Consider the following 18,814-nt stretch of genomic DNA (forward strand, 5'->3'; position numbering starts at 1 on the left):
CGTCGTCTTGATGCTTCTTGTAAGCATCTTTGTCGGCTCGCGGGGCATTAGCAGGAGGAGCCTCCGGAATGGGCTGCTCCAGAACGTACAGTTTACGTTCTTGGGTGAGAACTATTCTCAAGTTCCTGTACCAGTCCAGGAAATTCGCTCCGTTGAGCTTGTCCTTCTCAAGGACAGATCGCAGGGAGAAGGAATTCGTGTTCGACGTTGATCCTGTCCGAACTAGGGGTCAACGAACGCTGGGGACGTGGCGCTCCCTACTAGATCCTTAGATGCTCCGGCGAACCTGCAACAAAACCGAGCCGGGAGGGGTGTCCTGGCGACGACCCTCCGACGCTCAAGTCAGGCGAGGAAATAGCAAAGAAGTGGCTTTGAAGTAGAAGACTCTCGTACCTCCGGTGAAGAAATGGAGGCCTTATATAGAACTATCGAAAGAGCCCAGGCACGTCAATCGAAGCAGTCATCTGCTTTAGACCATACCCAAGTATGGGCCTGTCAGAAGAGCATATATGAGGCGATACTGCTACTGTATCCACCTCTCCCTGATGTGACGGCGAGATCTTCCATCGTGCAATCTTGTGTACGGCCTAATCATCAGACATGCCTTCTCTGACATCCCATATCTCGAGACAAGCGCATAGGCCGCTCGGCTACCTTTGTATCCTCGCCCTTATCTTGGCCGAACGGAACACCCGCTCGGCCCTTCGGTCCCTGCTGAGCGGACTCCCGCTCGGCCCTTCGGTCCCAGCCGAGCGGACTCCCGCTCGGCCCTTAGATCCTCCTGCCTTGGCGTCAGAAACCCAAGCCCATGGATGGGTTATCTATAGCTCCGCTCGGACCATTATCCGCTGGGCTAGCCCTCCATCCGTCCTTAGGCTGGGACCCTTCAGAGGGTGGGCCCCCCATTCTTACCGCCGGATTAGACGTCATGGTTATCTACAACAGAAAATTTGCAGAAATAAATATCATATTCTTTTAAAATCATTTAATTAGGCCTTTAACTAAATGATGCTCCCACTGAATACTATAATTCTTGTTGGACAAGATCCACATCATACTAACCCTTGAGTTAGCTTTGGCTAATACGCCCAAGGCTTAGTATGATCGGTAGGTAACGATTACCAATTACATCTCTATGCAACTCTTGTTTATAGGATCAAGATCCATATTTATATTAAAACTCGAGTTAGCTTTGGCTAATACGCCCGAGAGTTAATATAAACGTGATTTTGTCCTACCTTTCCAATTATTGGAAGAATGCCTATAGTTGACTCGATCCAACCGAGTAACTAGGAATACTCAATCTAATTGAGTTTGTATTCACCCATGCGTTGATAGGCGGGACCAAGATTGTCCCTCCGTACCCTACCAAGATAATATGTATTGCTCTGCTTTGGCAGATTCAACAATACATGTGATCGAGGTAGTGATAGGTATCACGGCACGGTTAGGCATTTAGAGTTGGTTCAATCTAGATCTAATCTAATCGAGAAGGATGCATCTTGTGCATGACTTAGATCTAATCTAATCGCAAGGGTGCATCATGTGCACGACTTAGATCTAATCTAATCGTTAAGGCACTAATTAATTAATTAATTATTAAACATGCATCAGATACATAACAATTAATTAATTAATCTATTTGTTATTTAGTCATGGCCCTACTATGATCTTCTCAAGCCAATGAGAAGATCGAATGGTCAACCTAGGGTCAACAGCTTCTCCAACCTCCTCCCTTTGACCACCTTGTGTTGCTCGTGCCCGCCTCGGAACTCCGTCTCGTGTGGACCCTCCACCGCTCCAATTTGTACATTACAATTTGAAACTCAAGTTACATTCGAGTCTAAATCTAATTTGCAACCAGAATAAGAGAAAGGCACGACGCGCAGGCCGTGAAAAAAAATAAAAATACAGCACACACAATCATATGACGGCACGCATGCCGTATTATGAATTACAACACAAATCCAATCTTATTGGGTATTTTGGGCAATGACTATCACAAATTAATATACAATTCAAAATTATATATTTTTTATAATTTTTCTGTAATTTTAAAATAATTTTTACAATTTTTATGAGTAAAATTTCCCGGCGGTCCCGTTTAGCGGTTTCGGGCGCAATCGCGGAACGGATCCCCTTGCGGGGCCCAGGGGCAGCGCCCCTACCCGCGATCTAACCATCGCGAGAGTTCCTTTGCGATCCAACAGCGCCTAAACCCGCTGTCCCAAAACGATTTGGGTCGAGACATTGCCGTTTCGGAAAAATCTTCCCGGCGGGTTCGATTTTAGCGATTTCGGGTGCAATCGCGGAGCAAATTCCCTTGCGGGGTTAGGGTCAATGCCCCTACCCACGATCTAACCATCGTGAGTTGCTCCTTTGCGATCTAATGGCACCCGACCCCGCTGTCCCAAAGGGATTTGGGGCAAAACGAAGCCGTTTAAAAGAAAACTTTCCGGTAGTCGAAGCCTACAAGTGCCGAGACACTTGTGCTTCGCTTCTACGGAAAAATTACTCATAAAAACTCTAAAAACTCAATTTTTACAGAAAATCATAGAAGGTATATTTTTCATAAAAATACAAACGAACTCGTACAAGTCTTTGCACGTGGCTCTGATACCACTGTTGGGTTCGTCGGGCCGCGAAAATCGCTTTTTCGCGTCACGGAAACCCCGAGTCACCCAAAGCCATGGATCTCGTGCAAAGATTCGTAAACAAAATTTTTCGAAAAACCTTTTTCTTGTACGAGTTTGTAAAAACTTTAGATCTACACTAAAGTTAAGATCATTACCCTTGTTGCGTGCCTTTCGCGTTCCCGCTCGTCCAAGGAGTTGCCGGATCTCTAGACCGTCAAGCGTCGGTCCTCTAGAAGTATCCACACGGACACGTAGGTGGAGAAAACCTTACACAAAGGTGTGCTAGCACCTTGGTAAGATTCGGCCAAGGCAAGGAGGAGAGGGAGAGGGAGAGCTTGAGAGGAAGAAGAAAGGAGTTACACCACTTGAATGAAAAATGAAATCCACTCTCATTACAAAGTGGCCGACCACTCTACTTTGTGAAAACTCCCAAATTAATTGCATTAATTGCAATTAATATGAAGTTATTATGAAAATGGCTTTGTAACTTCCATGAGGTGGCACCCATGATGATGTGGAACATCATTATTGGTCCACCTAATGCCAACTCACCAATGAGGTGGCAAAAAGTCAAGTCAAAATTGACCTTTGGTCTTCCTTCTCAAGTCAAGTCAAACTTGAACCAATCTCTACCATGGTTGATCTAATCTAACCATTTGATTCGAGCCAACTTAATATAATGAATCTAATTCATTAAATTAAATTGATTCAATGAGTCAAAATCTAAATTAGACTCATTGAACACATGAATCAACTTGAGTCGAACTCAAGTTAGCCCAGTTAGGATTACTCTTAATCCAATTTGATTCATCAAATGAATCTAATCCACTTGGTTCATCATATGAACCTAATCTCCATCTAATTGTCCTAAGTGTGTGACCCTATAGGTTCTTGTAACGTTGGCAATGCCCTAAACCCATTTAGGAGCATAAGTAATGAGCGGTATCTAGCAACACATCATTACTACCCAAGTTACAAGAATGTCGAGATCCGACATCACCTTGTGACTACTAATTGTGACTCCCCACAATATGTGACATTGTCCTTCTATCCTAGACATCTAGATTGATTAATATGAGGCATAGACCGTGTCATCCTCTAATCAATCAAAATCTTGAACTCCAAGTAGACTCACTCGATCAAATGAGCTCAACATCTAATGTTGACTCATTTGGGCATGGTCATGCACTTAGTGGTCTCACTCTATCAAGAATACCGATGTCACTCCCGTCATATGGGAGGGATAGATCCCATCTACATCACTCACATCCCTCTACATAATTCGTTATATACCCAGTAATCGCCTTTATAGTCCACCCAGTTACGGGTGACGTTTGACGAAACCAAAGTACATAACTCCTTATGTAGGGATCCATGGTGACTTCAGGTCAAAGGACTAATAGTCATACTAATAGCCACATGAGAAAGTATATGACACTCATATAACGATCCATGATACTTTCTCATGGCGGGTCATTCAGTATACATTCTCCAATGTATACCCATGTGTCAGCTTGATATCTCTATATCCATGACTTGTGAGATCAAGTCATCGAGCTGACCTACATGCTAGTCTTATTGCATTAACATTGTCCCTGAATGTTAATACTCGACTAGGAATGATTTAGAGTAGTGTTCCTTATATCATCTCACTATCGATTCAACTAATCGATTGATATAGGTATGAACCTTCTACTCAAGGACGCTATTATACTTAGTCTATTTGGCACTAATACAAATAAGTATAATAACCAAACAAATGCCTTTATTAATATACAAGAATATGATACAATGAGTCTATACAATCATCAAATGATTGGCTCTAGGGCTCTAACTAACAAGAATAACATATTTAGTTCAAAATAAATTTAAAATTTTCAATGGTACACGAAGAATAATTAGGATAAAATATAATATAGAGAAAATATTTAAATACTCGTAGAGATAACTACACTTTTTAAGAAGGCGATTCAAAACCATATAAAGTCTAAAAGTCTAAACCCTAATTGATAAGTGAAGAGTGAAATTGCAAATAACTTATGACAGGGACGAAGATTTGAAGGCGAAAACCAGACAACATCATGAGTTTGATAGACGAAGTGACAGAGGCTACTCGCGATTCATGAACTTCGATTGGGTTAATACTTAGTAGTGCTCATGGAAACGTGGATAAAAGGGTAATTAGTCTCTCACTTTCACATTGTAGCAATTAAGCGGGAGTAACTGCTACACAGTGCAGTAGTAATTGATGACTAGCTGCTACAACGTGCAGCAGTAGCTGCTACAACGTGCAGCAGTGGCTGCTACATGTTGTAGCAGCAACAACCGACTAGCTGCTATAATGTGCACTAGACAGCTTGACAATACATTTACAGGTGATTTATAATATATTAATCCAAATTTTATTTTTCCCTTGTAAGCAGCTTATCGGTTGTAGCTGCTACATGATGTAGCAGCAAGTGTTGATTAGCTGCTTCAACGTGTAATTGCTACTTCTACACCATGTAGTAACTACTCAAGAGTTAGTTGCTACACCCTATAGTAGCTTGACAATATATAGTAAAATTACAAAACATTTTCACTGCCTAGGCAAAAATGATGGGGTAACTTAAATTGCCATCAGTTTTATAAAAATTTGCACCACTAGCTTGTCGGTAATCCAATGTTTGCTAGTAACAAATTTATGACCAACATGAAAACTATATTCTCTCATTCCAATTTGTCTAAAATTTGTTGATTTTTGGTACATTAAACTCTCGGTGTACCGCATAACAATAAAATACACAATCTAGCCTAAAAGATATAGTTGATTTCACATTGTTAATAATCTAATTGCAATTAGGAATATGGAGATGTATAAAAAACATGGATAAACATATACTTACGATTTTACTTGTGTTGGACCCGGGATTATAGATACGCCAACATCTTTTGACATTAACAATGTAGCCCTGGATACTACATTTCGTAGTAAGATGGGGCTATATTTTTAAAAAAGTCCACCTATATTAGGATGAAGTTTGTAACCAATACACACTAAAATCTAATACATATTGATTTCTTCAACATGACAGATATTTACAGAACTTTGAAACTTAGATGTGTATAGTTGTGAGGCTCCAAGCGAGTTATAATGCATCTAGTGAGCTTCTCAGAGGTCTATGATCAGTAGGTGTTAATGATCGTCTATGTTATTTAATGAACAAAATATATATTTGATTGACTTGTCATTGTCAGTATTTGCTAATAGATTAAATGCCTCATAAGATAACATTTCAAACAAATCTTGTGTATGCAGACACACATTGTTAGAGGAATATATAGAGAAAAAAACTCGGTAGTAGCAGTTGGTATTATACTTACAACAAAACCAGCAGCACAAAATATAAATGATCAATATGGTATGCCAGAGGTTTTGACTTCCTCTGCAATGATTGCAAAATATGCATTTATGTAATCACCATCTGTAGCTACGGTCCAATCAAAAACACCCAGGAAAGATGACATATTCAATGAAATCGTTCCGTTGGACCATATTGCCTTTGTCATAGCCCTATATAAACCGAAAATAAAACATGTCCATAAATTATATTTTACAACACTAGTGCCTATTGTTGCTACAATTGGAACAATTACGAAAATTATATGTATTATAACAACTTCTAAATTAGTCAAGGTTGATTTTATTCAACAATATGAAATGTTTGTTTGACTATACAATAAGAAGACAATTCCAATGTAATTTATCCTTGTGTTCATAATGGAAGTATTAACATAAATCATCAAATATTTGCATTACAGTAAGTATATGAATCAACAAACACTTGACTCACTTTCGCTGGCTCAATTTCAACAATGCATCTACCACCCAATCATCTTTATTTTTCTTAAAATATGACTTCACTTGTTGAACACATACATAGAGAACATTGTTCTCTGTGAGTAATTATATGTGATATAGGAATAAAAGATAAAACATTTAACCAACCTACACCGTATCTTCATGATTTTGGATTTTTGTTTGACAAACATATACAAAAGTTTAGATGATGAAGATGTGATAGCTACATCCACAGATGAGATAGGGGCTTCTTGAACTTTAACAGGATGCTCAATATTTTCATCTTCTTTTCCCTTGCGCATCTTTGTCTCATGCCCATCTTAGAAACTGACTTTTTTAATTCTCTTGGTCAAGGGCACTCCCTTAATATCTTTTGCAGGTGGGAGTGTGATTCTCTTTATAACAGTCCTCCTTATCGTTGTTAATGGTCGATTAGCAGGTAATGCCTCTATATCCTTGGCAAGTAATTGACTTTGAAGGTCTTTGATTTTTTTTCTCTTGTTCTGCTATAATTTTATCTTTTACCGATATAATTCTTCCTTTTCATTAATTGTATTATCCTTGGCAGCTATTATAGTTCCTGAATCACTGGCACAGATTTTAATCTTATCAATTTACTCACTAATTCTAGCCTCCTCCTTTGTAATGAGTTGGTCCTTGACCTCAACCATAGACTCAAATAAATAATTTCTGCCTCCCTTGCTTGATAATTTATACAAGTTTCTTTCTCCTAAATACATTCTGCAGTATATACCATAGCTTTGGCTGTCTGTTCAGGCAATTGCTCAAGAACTTATTTAGGATTTTCCTCAAAAACTGATTGTATAAACCCCTCAATAATTTGTTGATCTATATGCTTTACAACATGTTCTAGGGAATCGTTTGAAAGTAGATATGTCTCTAGATCCGATGAACTTAAATCAACAATTATTTTAACAGCAGGTATTTCTGCAATCCTAGACTTTATTGTCTCCATACGGGAACCTAACCACTTCCATCTATATAGTCTTGGAAGGGCATATTGTCTGTAAGGATCTATTATTCTGACATGTTCACACATCTATACCTGCAATATAATAAAAAAGGTTAAATATGAAAATATATGCATAAATAATATGAGTCTATCATTAAATTTAAGAACTTACAGCGAGGAGATGTACAAACCTTTTGAGCATGGGAGATTGATTTCCCTCAAAGCCCTCTGGCTTTGGCCTCTGTGAAAGCATCACACCAATTACCCCCAGCTGTGGGGTCATATAGTCATATACAACCTTACACCAATTGTACCTAACTAAATTATCAAAATCATCTACACAATCTATTAGTGATTGTACTAGTAATCTAGATATACTGCTAGTAGTAGTAAATAAAATACAAACAAAGAAATATAATATTAAAAATTGACAAAAGAGAGTATCAGATGCAATAGATGAAAGTTGTTTGCTGAGGTTGATCATCTTGTTCTCTAGTTCTTTTTGTATACACTCCACATTATTGAAGTGTTGAAGAAATAGTGGGATGATGGCTGCATACTGTTGTAAATTTACTTCCTCGCCTTGATATGGAAGTCCTAGAATTAGTGAAACATCTTGCCTTATGAATCTAATCTCCTTATTATGAAAGATGAAATATTTGGCTTCAACGTCCCAATTGTCAAACATATTTTGTATAAGACTTCAGATATTTGCAATTTCAGGCATTGCTATGGCCCAAGCAAATGAGCTTCCATTTATCAACTCCATTTGTCGGTCGTTTATATATAGTAATGATAAAAAACCCTTGAAGTGAGGGTAATTACTTTTCCAATGCACTTTCTTATAATATGCATGGGAAGCAGTTCTCTGGCTCGCCATTTAATTTTGTCAAACAAATACATAAGATCTTAGTGATAATCATTTGGCTTTATTATAATGTAGTTAGTTTTCACCCATAATATGATACATTACACTGTTATTTTTTAACCATAATTTGATATAGTACAATGTTTATAATTTCTCCTATCCTAAGTACTACAATGTGATTAGTAGCTGCTACAAGATGGCTATTGATCACGTTGTAGCAGTTAGGGTTAAGTAGCTGCTATAATAATGAGAAGCCAATAAGAACTGTAGGGTTTAACCACGTTGTATCAATTATTAGGGTTTAACTATATTGTAGCACTTGCTATCGCGTAGCTGCTACAACAAAGATAAACTTTTTTTAAACCCTCTATTTGCTCAAAGTAAATCTTCAATCTAAATACCTAAAATCATTAAACATCATTGTAGCAGCTAGGAGACGAATTAAAATTCTAAATATTCAAACCCCTAAACAAAAAGAGAAGAATCAAAACTTTAAAGTCGAACACAATACTTACAATGGAGGTGAAACTTTGGATGAGAAACAAGTCGTTACAGTGAGGTTGATTGACGAAGACACCGTAGGGCACCGATCTACTATCAATGAAATTCTTTCGAAATATTTGTCACACAACGAGTTAGGGGTTAAAACTTTGGCCGATGAGGGCAAAAAGGTAATTTCATAATATATTTTCACTTTATCCGCCTGTGTATAATAATAGCTATTAATATTAGAGGGATTTACAACTTATATTGAAAAACTTACTATCGAGTGGTTTGTGGGAAATGATCTTTATCAAGTTGCCAGCAAACTATATAAAAAAAATTGTTAAAAAAAGTTTGTTTGGAGTGTCAAAATAGCTGCTACAATGTGTAGTAGTTATTGTAGGATAGCTACTATAACATGGAACAGGTATTATAGGGTAGCTGCTACATTGTGTAGCAACTATTGTCGGATAGCTCGTACAAGGTGTTGCTTGCAGCTATCCGATTGAAAGTTGATACATGTTGTAGCAGTTACAACTTAAATCATAAAAAATTAAAACCCTATAAATGTCTACTACCTGTTGGTGTAAGTTGCACCTGAATTAAACCTGAGTTTTGATGTGTCAAAGGTTCAAGTTAAGTCTTGTTATGATCTAACAAGTTGACTGAGTGTGCAGGATGTTTACTCAACCAAGAAAGACCTAGTTGGAGGCTAGGCAGGAGAAATCTTAGTAGATCATGGAACCCAGGTGCAAGTCCAAGGAGGTCGAGAGGACCTGAAGCTTGGCAGTATGATCGAGAGGTCTGGAGGACCTAAGATCAAGGGAAAAGTCCTGGCGAGCCGATCAAAGCTAAGTGAAAAGTCCAAACTAGATCTGGAGAATCTAAGTTTGGCAGGTAGGTTGAGGTAAACAACTGGAGGAGCGACAGTGATATCGGGTTCCCGAAGGGAACAACGTTAGGTCGCTAATCCAACTGAAGAAACCGGGAAGGTTTCCAAGTTGAGATCAAGACAGTTATACTGTCTTTCATATTATTAATCTTGCATTATATTACTACTGTTCTAACATCTGTTTTGCAGAAATAGTTTTTGCTTAACTTTCTGTTGCAGGACCGACTGGATCAGTTGACCGAACAAGATCAATACAAAGCACCTAACATCTCAGAACAGATCATATCAGAGTCCGATCAAAGACTGATCGGTCGACCGAACAGTAAGATCGGTCGACCGAACCTTAGTGACTCAGCACAGGACAGATCATCAGCATCGATCAGCAGCAAAGGAAATAAGCTGATCGATCGACCGAACCTGGGGATCGGTCGACCGATCCAATCACATTTATTCAGCATTAAAGGATGATCTCGGTAGAATCACGACGAACAGGGAAGGAAGCTGTTCGGTCGACCGAAAGGCATGATTGGTCGACCGAATATTTAAAGACAAATTAATGCCAGAGATTCGAGCCAGCGTCAGATTCTAGCTGGAGGGGATCAAAGCTGGTTCGGTCGACCGAAAAGAAGGATCGGTCGACCGAACCTTCATACTCCTATAAATTAAGGCTCGAAGTCAGAGGCAAATAGAACTTTTCTGATCGACTCCTGTGTACTTCTGCAAGCTGCTCACGCGACAAGTCATCATCAACTTTGACTTCATACGATTGCCGACCGAGCTACGATTTACTACTACCGTCGGTATAACTTTACTTTTGTACTGCACTTTAATTTTGTAAGATAGTAGAGGTGTTACTATCTTATATATCTGTACTTGTATGATTCACTTCTTTCTGAGGCGTTCGGAAAGAAGGATTATAGTGTTTTGCCCATCGGTGTGGTCAAGGACCGCGGGCCTTCGAGTAGGAGTCGAGCTAGGCTCCGAATGAAGTAAAATACCTTGTCTCTTTTCTTATTTCCGCTGCACGACTTTAGTTTCAAAAGATTAAAAGAATAGTTTTTAAACGTGCGATATTCACCCCCCCTCCCCCTCTATCGCTTAAATCGATCTATCACTACCTATTTAGTATAGTATCATCTAAGTAGATACTTTGAAATTACTATCAAGTGGCTTGTGGAAAATGATGTTTGGCAAGTTTCCTACAAATTTTGTAACAAAAAAAATGTAAGAAAAGGTGGTTTGGAGTATCGAGGTAGCTGATACAATGTTGTAACACCCACACTGTGGAAGTAGCTGCTACAACGTTGTAGCCGCTAACAGTCGAATTAGCTGCTATAATGTTGTAGCAACTATTATTCCAAGTAGTTGTAACTTTCCATTATAGCAGCTATCATTCCAAATAGTTGTAGCAACTATCATTCCAAGAAGTTGCTACAACGTTATAGTAGCTATCATTCCCAGTAGCTGCTACAACATTGTAGAAGCTAACCGAGTAACCGTTGATTTAGCTCTATAGCATTATAGCAGCTAACCGTCTAATTAGCTGCTACAACATTGTAGCAACTAAGATTCCAAGTAGCTTCTATAACACTAGTTGTGGAATTAATTACCAGTTTATGAGTTTGGACGCCCAATAAAAAGAATCATGTATAAACAGTATATAATAGAAATAGAGGGAATTACAACTTAAAATGAAACGACTTGGATAGTTAGTTGCTACAATGTTATAGCAGCTACTCGGATAGTTAGCTACTACAAGATGTAGCAATTAACTGTCGGAGTAGCTGCTATAACATGTAGTAGCAAAGCAAAGGCGTTGTTGGTGTTTGTAGCAAGTGTCGGCCTTCTTGAATGTTATAGCATAAATTTTCCCTTCCTTCTATTATGCAATTTAAAATGAAACAAATTATCATTGATTATGAAATATGAGAATTGATATTTGACAAGCTATGTGCAAATTACATAAGCAAAAACTGGTAAGAAAGTAGCGAGGGCTTGTGCTTTATAGGATCTATCAGGGCTAAAAATTATTGTACATAGCTGAACAAGAGATAGTGGAGTGGAAAATTTTACGATGGAGAATGGAAAGGAGAGAAGTGGAGTGGAAATATGGGTTTAGCTTGCAGCGCCTTTGCTTTGCTTTCCTGATAGGAGCACGAGGTCCGACGGACGACGACGGTGGAGAAAGGAGCGAGAGTGAGTGAGAGAGAGAGAGAGCGAGCGAGAGCGAGGGAAATATTAGATTTGACCAAATTCTTTCGTCGTTGTTTTGAATAGAAGGCGGAAGGAATGAGAGAATAAAAGGAATATTTTTTTAATGAAATCGAGCTGGCAACGTTATGTATGCGCATCGTTCACGGTCGCGCATAAAGTGTCGCTTAACATATCAAATCTGTCTATATATAAGAAATTATTTTTTTCCAAACTCACTAATTATTTTTATTGGTATTAGAAGTGAGGTATATATATGTTTACTCTATTTTTTTAATTTTTTAATATGATATTAATTTAATATCCTTTAATAGTTATGAGTACGATAACAAATATCCGATCTCTCGATAGATATGAGATAGAGGATATAGAATTTGATCTATTGTTATCTCTAATGAGTATTTGTTACCTTTCCTGACAGGAGACAAGCTGGAAAATGAAATATAATAATTGAGCACTGGAATAACATTCGAATGGCTTGAATCGGAAACTTATGTAGAATTTTGATAGCACAAAAGAAAATCTAGATTCCACTTCATGATGCCAATTTAAGGATGGACCAAATTTCTCAATTATCATGCAAATGTATTGTTTTATAGTAGCTACTTTTGCTTAGTTTAGTCTGAAAAACGGATAATAGAGAGAAGAATCCTAATCCTACATAAGAATAAAGATTTGCTGGGAAGAAAAAGAATTATATTCATCTTATCTGTTCTTAGTTTCCCTGTTAAGAACAAAAAGAAAAAGTTAGGCCCGTAGGATGTTGGATTTACGCGCGACCAATGTCTGCCTATGGTCGACGAGCTTACAGCCAAGCGATCACTGGTCTAATTTAAGATGAAAATAAATTTGAGCTAAAAGTCTATGATGAATCGATTTATCATATGCGTAACACATCAGGTTTAGTTAGGAAGCACAATGTTTAGTGTGGACCATGAAAGCGTCATCATTTAATACTTCTTATCCTAGTTTTTGACTAAGTAAACTCACCCTCCTCATTCCATCGACGCCAAGATAAAACCTCAAAAGATTTCCTTAACTTTTTCATTCCTAAACAAACTGAATAGGTCATTTCTCCGAAGGCTCCAACAAAAATCAAATAATTACTCAAATTATCCACTTGTTCCTACTATTAATAATGGTTCCACTCGATTCATATGCCAAATTCCCAACCAAACAATGAAGGAATGTTTTCTCTATTCCTCTTCCTCCTCCCTCCTCCTCTTCCTCCTTTGTCTCTTACACTGCATAACTTGTTACTCGATGAGGCAGGGAGATGACTTGAACAAGTTCTACTTCATCAACAGAGCAAGGAGGTCTTCTTCTTCTTCTTTTTCATTAGCAAGTAGTCTTTCGATATCCGATCTGAAGTCGAAAGTCTATGACAATCATGGCCTAAAAGAGGGGGACAAGGTCATCCGGCTACCAGGCCAACCCGATGGGGTGAATTTCAATCAATATGCGGGGTATGTCATGGTCGACAACGCAACCGGTCGGGCTCTATTTTACTACTTTGTTGAGGCTGACAAGAACAACATGTCCAAGCCTCTCGTGCTTTGGCTCAATGGAGGTACAACTAACTAGTAATTAAAGAATGAATCCTATCTTCACAATTTAAGTAGGTTGACTCAGTTTTCTAATCGAACGGAGATTGTTGTGGTATGATACGGTGTGGTGTGGTTTGGTGTAGGGCCTGGGTGTTCGTCGTTGGGCTATGGGGCGATGGAGGAGCTTGGGCCGTTTCGAGTCATGTCCGACGGAAAGACTCTTTACGAGAATCCTTATGCTTGGAACACAGGTATTCACTTTGCAGCTCGTAGTTCTAAAAATTATGGGTTTGTTCTTAACTCTCAAACGCGAAGATCTTAAAGGGTGTTTTTATTATTATTAAAACTTAAGGTATTTCAAGAAAAGAATATATAAACTTTAGAGGGTGAAGTGAATATTGCTCTATGATTCCGTGTATATATGTTATTTCCTAACTGTTAGGGGGTCAAGGAAAATAATTCCTCATTGGCGTCACCTCGTCGTGTGGTGTTGCGTGTTGTGTTGCAGTGGCGAACGTTTTGTTTCTGGAGAGCCCCGCCGGCGTCGGCTTCTCCTACTCCAACACCACGTCGGACTACGCCAAGAGCGGCGACAAGCGGACGGCGATCGACTCGCTGGCCTTCCTCCTCAACTGGTTCGAGCGGTTCCCGGAGTACAAGGGGAGGGAGTTCTTCATCGCCGGCGAGAGCTACGCGGGCCACTACGTCCCCCAGCTTGCCCTCGCCATCCTCCATCACAACGATTCCAACATCAATCTCAAAGGCATCGCGGTACATGAATCCCTAAATCCCTAAACCGATCGAAAGATCTCATTTTGATTGCAAATTAGGTTGGGAAGGGGTCGAAAGATCTCGTTCTGATGCTAACTGGTTTGGCAATTAGATAGGGAATGGGGTGATTAACTACGAGACGGACAGCAAGGGGCTGCTTGACTACTTCTGGACGCACGCATTGATCGCCGACGAAACTATCCATGCGATCCACAAGTTCTGCAATTTCTCGCCGGAGGCCTTGCAGCAGCCGCTGGAATGCCAACGGGCGGTCGGCGAGGTGAGCGGCGTCATCGACGATCTGGATCTCTACAACATATACGCACCGCTGTGCTTCTCTTCGGGCGTGACGCCGACTCCAAAGCCTCCTTCGGTTTGCCTCCCTAAATTTTTACTCAATTTTCTGGTATTTTCGAAGCCAAATTAGATCGATCGATCCAACAAGTTAACACAAGAATTTGAATTCATTGCAAATTAAAATAGGAAAAAATTATATTGAATTTAGGGGTAATCAAACCCAAACTAATATCTTCTACCATGTTAAATTAAGACTATTGTTGAATTACATCCCTCCTTGACCACAATGAGAAATTGAATAGCAACTTAACTTGCTACAACTCTCGCATGCAAAAACTTATGTGAAGAGAGGCCTATACATGCCACAAGATTGCAATATTGAATCCACACACAGACACACATAAACACATAGAAGAGATCTGCATGTCTCTTGTATCAAATTCTTTCAAAATTTAGTTTCTAGCATTCTATATTTTCAAAAACTTTATGTCGGCGAATATAGTTAATTGCATGATTAATCGAGCGGGATTGATTTCGACCATTCTAGATGCAACTGAGATTAGAAATTCCCCTAGATATTGTGGTGAAAACCAGGTGCAGGAGCTTAGGCTTGCACACTAGTCTTGTTTCCCTTGACTCCTTTTGGAACTCATTGGAAACTTAATTGCTACCATCACCAATTTTTCACTCAAATTGTATCATTTGCGATAAAATGAGATAGGGTTTATAGCCAGTCAATCGGAAAAACCATGGACCTAACCTGCTCGATTTCAGGTTTTCAAAATACAAACTTTGGCTGATTACATATATTACTGAAATGTTGCACTTAAATTCTGATGCAGATTGAGAATTTCGATCCTTGTACTCCTAATTATGTGGAGGCATACCTTAACAATCCAGAGGTGCAAAAAGCTCTACATGCTAATGTGACAAAACTCAACTACACGTGGTCTGCTTGTAGGTACATACATTTCATATGCACCTAAGAAATTTCCTTTCTTAAATAAGATAATGAAAATTTAGCTCACCTATCAACATTGTGTCTGGGTGCAGCGAAGTGATACGTAGTTGGTCAGATCAGCCTTTCACAATTTTGCCAGTCATCGATGAATTGCTATCTAACAAGTTAAGAATTTTAAAGTACAGGTAAAAAAAATATATATTATAATCTTATCATTAAATTCATTAAATATATCAACCCATGAGATGAGTTGAAAGGACAAAATTTAGATGAAATCTCCTTCACCATGACTCAGTGAAGTGTTTCTTCATCATACTTCAGTTTTATATACTTGAAGGTACACTAGTTTAATTGGTGCACTAATTTGTATGACATGTATAAATAAGTATAGATGCATCAATTTTATTGATAGAACTAGGTGCACTAGTTTAGTATAGACAATCATTTCAATTTTATATGTTTGTATACTGTTATTAATTTTGTTTTTCTTATATCAAGTGTACTTACTTTAAGAGTTCTACATAATACAAAATATAGTTCATCAGATCATAAGTGAAGGGTTTTATTAGCAGATTTAATTAACCGATTCATTAGTTAATTGATAATGGGAGGATAATATATTAGTGGGATTGATTGGTTGATTGATTGATGAGATTTATAAAAATTGTTTATTAGATTGAGTGACTAAGAGTGATTAATTGAGGTTTAAGGTAATTGGGAGTATTGTTCATACTAATACTAATTACCCGATTAACTATCGAATGAATAGATGATTAATGTATAGTTGATTACTAATTAATCAAATTAAATGGAAATCATGCAATTGTTGACTAGATTAAATCGTAGCTCAATTTTAGGGTAACGTTATTAATTTGGGTCCCATAATAAGCTTGGTTGGCCTTACTTTTTCATATGCATTGATGCAACTATGCAGTGGCGACATAGATGGAAGAGTTCCTGTTACTTCAACAAGATACTCCCTGAATGAGCTAGGACTTGCTGTGAAGTCTCCATGGAGAGCTTGGATGCTTAACAATGAGGTAGATAACTTAATATTGTATATTCTTTAGTTAATTAACTTAGATATTTGGGATTTATAAAATTTATGCCCTAATAAGAACATCCTTGACCTTCATCCTTAACCTTCATCGTGGATTTCCTTTGATGATGGAAAGAACCTTCCGTGGAATATGCTAAGTAACTAAACATGGTATCACATGGTTTGATGACGATATTGCTGGTGATGATTTTTTGTGAATATGTAGGTTGGGGGATATACCACGGTGTATGAACACAACTTGACATTTGCGACTGTGAGAGGAGCCGGACATGAAGTTCCAAGTTATCAACCAGCTCGAGCTCTGCAAATGATCAAGAGTTTTCTTCAAGGAGTGCCTCTCCCTGTCGCTTAAAAGAAACATGATCTGTGAGGGTTGCCCAAATTGAGCGCCCACGATATCATTTGCCTCTGTTTGTGTGTGTGTTATTGTAGTTTAAAAATCTCAATAAAATTGCCCCTATGGGTGTGGTGAATTGAGATGATGACGGGAGTTTGAAGCCTTGTACTTTCATCTAGCATCACAAAGGAGGCAAGTTCTTAGTTGATGAGCACACAGTCGAGGGCTACTCAGGAACGACCAACAAGGATATTAGTATTCAGTGAACATTTCACCATGCATGGAACGCTCACATGAATACAGCAACACCCAAAAACCTTACATAAACACTTCACAATGTGGTAAACACTTGTTCAATCCACACCAACATCACAAAACACTCACTTGATCCTTGTCAATATTGCTGAAACAAATAGATTTTTACATGGCCACACAGCAACACCCAAAAACCTTACATAAACACTTCACAATGTTGTAAACACTTGTTCAATCCACACCAGCATCACAAAACCTTACATGGCAAGTGGAAGATGAATACAATAAGACACTCGAAAGAATCATTTTGGAAGAAATTATAAGTAAAATTTAATGGGAACATATCCTCAAAATGTTAAGTCAGTGTTATCTTAATTTGGTACAATTGTTCTCTCTCGTCCCTTAGGAAAAAAATGATGAAAGGTAAATTATATCATGTGTGCAAATATATATCTCCAAATATAGTTAGCTGTTTCTGATCAAGTATTAGATCCAACTGGCTATTTGAGGTTTGAACCCGAAGCAAGTTCATATACATGCAGTGTACTCTCACTGTATACCATCCTCCTAAAATACAACCAATGTCATGTATTCTCACTATACTATCATCCCAAATACAACCAATGTCATGTACTCTCACTATACCATCCTTCGAACATGTTGACAATGTCATCTATGCCTTGGTGCACAAAACATCTACCTCCCCAATCATCAAAGTAGCACTATGCAGTATGTGTCCTCGACCTGCCCACATCAAAAGTCCCAGCTCAGTCATTCGAGTGTCTCTAGGATCTATGTCAACTATGTGCTCGACACTGGCCATGTGTCATTCTCTATATCATCTGCTAGTATCGCACTATCCGCGCTCACCCGGCTACAACAATGTCTGGTTCGGCCCTGGTATGGTGGCTCAATCAATCCACAGGAGGTAAGTCCCACCTCGCTAAGGCTAACATCCCATCATGTGTCATCGCTCCACTTTTAGCAAGTGGTCAGCTATTAACGGATTTTTCATGTCTTTATCGCGAGCCGTTTGTTGTGGATTAGATATATCCTTATGGTGGATTTATGAACACTCCTAGGCTTTTTGACAAAACCCTAACATCAACGGATTTAGCGCGGTCCTTATCGTGAGCTGTTTGTTGCGGACTAGATAGATCGTTAATTTAGTGCTGTCCCTTAGGGTTTCGGTGAGAGGTGGCCTCTTATCGGGGTATAGAATTTCTCTTCTTGGCTGTGTGTCAAGAAGTAGGTTTGTTATGGATCCGGAAGAACTTGCAAGGCGTGTAAATATATTGAAGATCTCATAAAGGGACAAAGAGCAACTAGTTGTGGTATCGGAAGGTATGGTGAGTATGGGACAACAACGACTAGCATCGAGTTTGGTGGGCAAGGTGTTCACATCTAAAGTGATGAACAGAGAAGTCATTAGAACTTAGATGACCAAAATTCTACAGGCGAAAAAGCCCATTAATATTGAGGTGGTTGGAGAGAATCTCTTCCTTTTCAAATTTTATTCATTTATCGATCGAAGTCGAGCTCTGATGGATGGGCATTGGTCTTTTTTTAAGGATCTCCTCATCTTCAAGGTGCTTGTGGGCCTATAGCAGCCATCTGGCATGATCTTAGATGAAATTCCTATCTGGGTTTAATGCCACAATGCCCCCATTGCATTAATATAT

General features: G+C 38.7%; 1 protein-coding gene across 2 annotated transcripts; it reads left to right on the forward strand.

Moving 5' to 3' along the window:
* Positions 1-13,056: 13,056 nt before the first annotated feature.
* LOC122031762 (serine carboxypeptidase II-3-like) lies at positions 13,057-17,058 on the forward strand. 2 transcript variants are annotated; one of them, XM_042590895.1, is made up of 8 exons: positions 13,058-13,474; positions 13,595-13,702; positions 13,960-14,222; positions 14,335-14,595; positions 15,362-15,480; positions 15,573-15,665; positions 16,415-16,520; positions 16,746-17,058. In XM_042590895.1, the coding sequence occupies exons 1-8, from the start codon at positions 13,084-13,086 to the stop codon at positions 16,890-16,892; spliced, it is 1,488 nt and encodes a 495-aa protein (XP_042446829.1). In that variant the 5' UTR covers positions 13,058-13,083; the 3' UTR covers positions 16,893-17,058. The 2 variants fall into 2 exon arrangements, with proteins under 2 accessions (XP_042446836.1, XP_042446829.1); XM_042590902.1 differs by lacking the exon at positions 15,573-15,665 and having other exon boundaries at positions 13,057-13,474.
* The last annotated feature ends 1,756 nt before the right edge of the window (positions 17,059-18,814 follow it).

This window comes from Zingiber officinale, chromosome 1A (assembly GCF_018446385.1).
Source record: "Zingiber officinale cultivar Zhangliang chromosome 1A, Zo_v1.1, whole genome shotgun sequence".
Classification (NCBI taxonomy): Eukaryota; Viridiplantae; Streptophyta; class Magnoliopsida; order Zingiberales; family Zingiberaceae; genus Zingiber; species Zingiber officinale.